The 4100-nt window shown below is 39.8% G+C and overlaps 1 gene segment (V, D, J or C); it reads left to right on the top strand.

Annotated features, from left to right (window-relative positions):
• The first annotated feature begins 2944 nt into the window (after window positions 1–2944).
• LOC106724627 lies at window positions 2945–3484 on the top strand. The segment is given in 2 exon segments: window positions 2945–3026; window positions 3150–3484. Coding segments are annotated over 2 exon segments (381 nt in total).
• The last annotated feature ends 616 nt before the right edge of the window (window positions 3485–4100 follow it).

Genomic DNA, 4100 nt, shown 5'->3' with positions numbered 1-4100 from the left:
TTTTTTTTTTTTATTCTGGGCCAGCTTTAGCTCTGAGGCCTCGCTGCTGAAAACATCGATACAATGTTGCGGTCCGGCTGGCTTTCAGTCCAGCTGGTTTCTGGGGTTTTGTTTAGCTTCTATATTGGCAACATAGTTGCTTAGAGTTGCAGCTGAGAGGCCGGCAAGTGAGGCGGGGAACGTTGGAGTCCGTCGTCACTGGAGCAAGCAAGCCTCCCTGTTCGCTTCAGTGCATGGCTGCCGGCCGCCATCTTGGCTGACAGTTAATTTGCATAAGGATATGCTGATTAGCCAATGGGAAGGGTAGCGGTCATATGCTAATTACCATGTTTCTCTTTTATTAGTGTAGATTGCACTAGGTGTTTTAGCTGGTGCAATAAGGCAAGAGAAAACAATAAAAGACATACAATTCAAAAAGGAAGCAGCAAACCTATCTTAGTTCACAGACATCATAATTGTCCAGTAGAAAATCTAATGGTATCTACAAACATGCTACTAAAATAAACAAGTTAAACAAAGTCAAATGTACACCAATCATATGATGTAGTCATTCCACACTTAGGTATTGACCACAGAGAAATGAAAGCATATGTTTTAAAATAATTGTATACACAAATGTTCATAGTAGATTTATTTGTAACAACCCTAAATAGGGGCTAATGAAAATGTAAATCAATAGGTGAATAAATAAACAAATTGTTTTATATTTATACTAGAGGCCTAGTGCATGAAATTCATGCACCAGGAGGGGGTTCCCTCAGCCTGGCCTACACCCTCTCGCATTCCGGGAACACTTGGGCAGGCAGGCCGGTAGAGTGGTTAGGGGCGATCAGGCATGCAGACTCCCTCCTCCCAAGAGTGGATTCTGTGAGGAATGGGGCTCCCTCCTTCCTCTTGTCACGGTCCAGTTTGAAGGCCGGCCACACACCTGAAAGCACGAGACTCAGAGTTCTCCTGCACCCTGGCAGCCAGGGGCCCACAGACCCTTCTTGCCTCCGTGCCTCGGTGGCCCAGGGTTAAAGACACTTCTCACCACCAATGCACCTCGAAGGACCAGGCCTCACAGACCATTCTCACTGCCGCCATGCCCCAAAGGCCCAGACCCCACAGACCCTTCCCACCTGCGTGCCTCGTTGGCCAGGAGCCCACTGTTCAGTCATCTGTTCTGGTCGTGATGGCCCTAGGCTATTATTAGTGTAGATGATGGAATACTTACTACTCAGCAACAAAATGGAATTAAACGTTGCTACTCATGAGACCATGGAAGAATTCAAAATAATTATGCTGAGAGAAAGAAGCCAGACAAAAGAGTACAAATGATGCAAACTAAAATGTGACAGAGATGTTGCCTGAAAACAGGAACAAGGTTGAGGGAAGGATTACAAAGAGACATGGGGAAACTTTGAGCATTTTTTCCCTATGTCTATTGGTCATCTGTATGTCTTCTTTGAAGAAGTATGTATTCAGGTCTGTTGCACATTTTTTAATTGGATCGTTAAGTTGTATGAGTTCAAAGTTGGAGGGATCACAATTCTGGATATCAAATTATACTACAAAGCTTTTGTAATCAAAACAGCCTGGTACTGGCACTAGAACAGGCATATAAACCAATGGAACAAAGGGGACCTCAGAAATAGACCCACACCAATATGATCAATTAATATTTGTCAAAGGAGGCAAGAACATATAATAAAGACAGTCTCCTCAATAAATGGTTTTGGGAAAATTGGACAGGTACATGCAAAAAAAAACCCCCCAAAACCCAAAAATAGATCACCAAATTATATTATACACAAGAATAAACTCAAAATGGATAAAAGACTTAAATGTAAGATACAGAACCATAACAATCCTAGAAGAAAACATAGACAGTAAAACTGCAGACATCTCACATAGCAGAAATTTTGTCGATGCATCTCCTAGGGTAAGAGAAACAAAGGGAAAAATAAATAAACGGGGCTACATCAAGTTAAAAAGCTTCTGCACGGCAAAAGAAACCACCCTCAAAATGCAAAGGGAACCCAGTGTAGGGGAAAACATATTCACCAAGGTTACACCTGATAAGGGGTTAATTTCCAAAGTAGAAAGCCTTTTTTATACTAGATCTGCATTAAGGTTATGGGGTTTGTACTTCTGGCCTGACTCACATTGCTTAGTTATCTCATCTTGGAATGAACAAAACAGTAGGAGATTAAGATATTGATCTGAGATCACTCTTTATTGATGTTCTAACTTCAATTATGATGTTTCTTCTGTCTAGGATTCATATTTAAAAAATGATTCTGAAATTCATTTGATTTTTTTCTCCTGAAAATTTTTATTAAAAAGATAGCATATCTTACAATTGTTTATATTTTAAGACTAAGGAAATATTGTATGTGATATAGTAGTGAATTTTCAATGAAAGACTGCTTATTTCAGTTCAATTTAGCAAATATTTAGTAGGAACGTAATAAATGTCAGTCATTGTTCTATATTGGGGTACAGTACTGAAAAGTGAAGACTCACTCACTCAATAAAGACTTTGTATTATTTCCTCTGATTTCAACCCCAAATTCTTCCTGATTCAGTGGATTCTAGGCAGGCCCACAATAGGTACATGAGAATATATAGTACTGTATTAAAATGCTAAAAAAAATTGCTATCTTCCAACTGCAGGAATACCCTGCATGCGCTGTGAAAGTACTTGCATGTCAGCTTAAGAACAAAGAAAGACCTGAGAGCTTCGGATAGTCATTGTTTAGATTTCTAAACGCAGCTGAGAACTGACATGTGCCTCAGTGTCACAGATGCCAGCTGTGGTATTCAGTTGGTAACCTAAGAAACATTTCAATCCCTGTCCACCAGGGGGTGCAGCTTCCCAACACAAACACATTTCCTGTGTGAAATACAGGCTTACTGGTATATTTATCATTTCACTGTGACTTCAGCATTTCTTCATGTTAAGAGTCAAGAACATTATTTAGATGATACTGTAGAGATGAACTCTTCTCTGGGCTTAGTGACTGTGGTACTCTTAGTGCTTGGTAAGTAACACTCCTCTTAAAATATGGACTATTTCTTCTATTATGTCAGGAAATACTTTAACTTTAATTTTATTGAAGAGCTTCATGCCCAAGGTGACAGAGTTCTCTTTTATTTTTCCTCAGGACGAATCCATGGAGACTCGGTGACCCAGACAAAAGGCCAAGTGACTCTCTCAGAAGGGGCTCCCCTGACTGTGAATTGCTCCTATGAGACCATACTGTTCCCTGCTCTTTTCTGGTATGTTCAGTATCCTGGAGAAGGTCCACAGCTCCTCCTGAAAGCCACAAGGGTCAACGAGAGTGGAAGCAGCAAAGGATTTGTAGCCACATACCAAAAACAACCAAATGCCTTCCACTTGGAGAAAGCCTCAGTCCACCAGTCAGATTCTGCAATGTACTACTGTGCGCAGAGTGACACAGTGACAGAAACTGCAGGGGGAGCTGAGCACAAACTCTGAAGAAGGAGCCTGGCTGCTGAGTGTCTGTGACTGTTCGATCCACTGTGGTAGATTTTATTATAAAATATCAAATTTAAAGTACATTTAATACAAATTTCCAATATTTTATGCCCTTTAATATAGTTGTTAGGATAATTAGACTTCCACATGTACAGGGACATCTAAGACAAAGGAAGGCTTTTATTTAGGAAATAATGCACTAAAACCTGGAAATGAAAATAATAAATTATTTAAATGTTTAATATATATTATATGTATTGGTATGGCTCTACATTTCTTTTTATGATACAGTTAACATAATAGGATATTAAAAATGGCCCTCCTAATAAATAAGTGTGAGGTTTTTAAGCAAGACATTTAAAGCCTGCCTTGATTCAACTTTTCACTAAGTCCTTGAGCACAAAATTATTACATAGGCTTTAAAAAAAATATGTTTTTCATTGAATTCAGAGAGGAAGGAATAAGGAGAGAGAGTTAGAAACATCAATGATGAGATAGAATCATTGATCAGCTGCCTCCTGCATACCTCCTACTGGGGATCGAGCCCACAACCTGGGCATATGCCCTTGACTGGAATAAAACCTGGGACTTTTCATTCAGGCCAACGACGCTCTAT

The sequence above is a fragment of the Myotis brandtii genome, unplaced genomic scaffold (genome assembly GCF_000412655.1).
Source record: "Myotis brandtii unplaced genomic scaffold, ASM41265v1 scaffold1203, whole genome shotgun sequence".
NCBI classification, from domain to species: domain Eukaryota; kingdom Metazoa; phylum Chordata; class Mammalia; order Chiroptera; family Vespertilionidae; genus Myotis; species Myotis brandtii.
The sequence above is the reverse complement of the archived record's forward strand: the minus strand, read 5'-3'. Positions and strand labels throughout refer to the sequence as shown.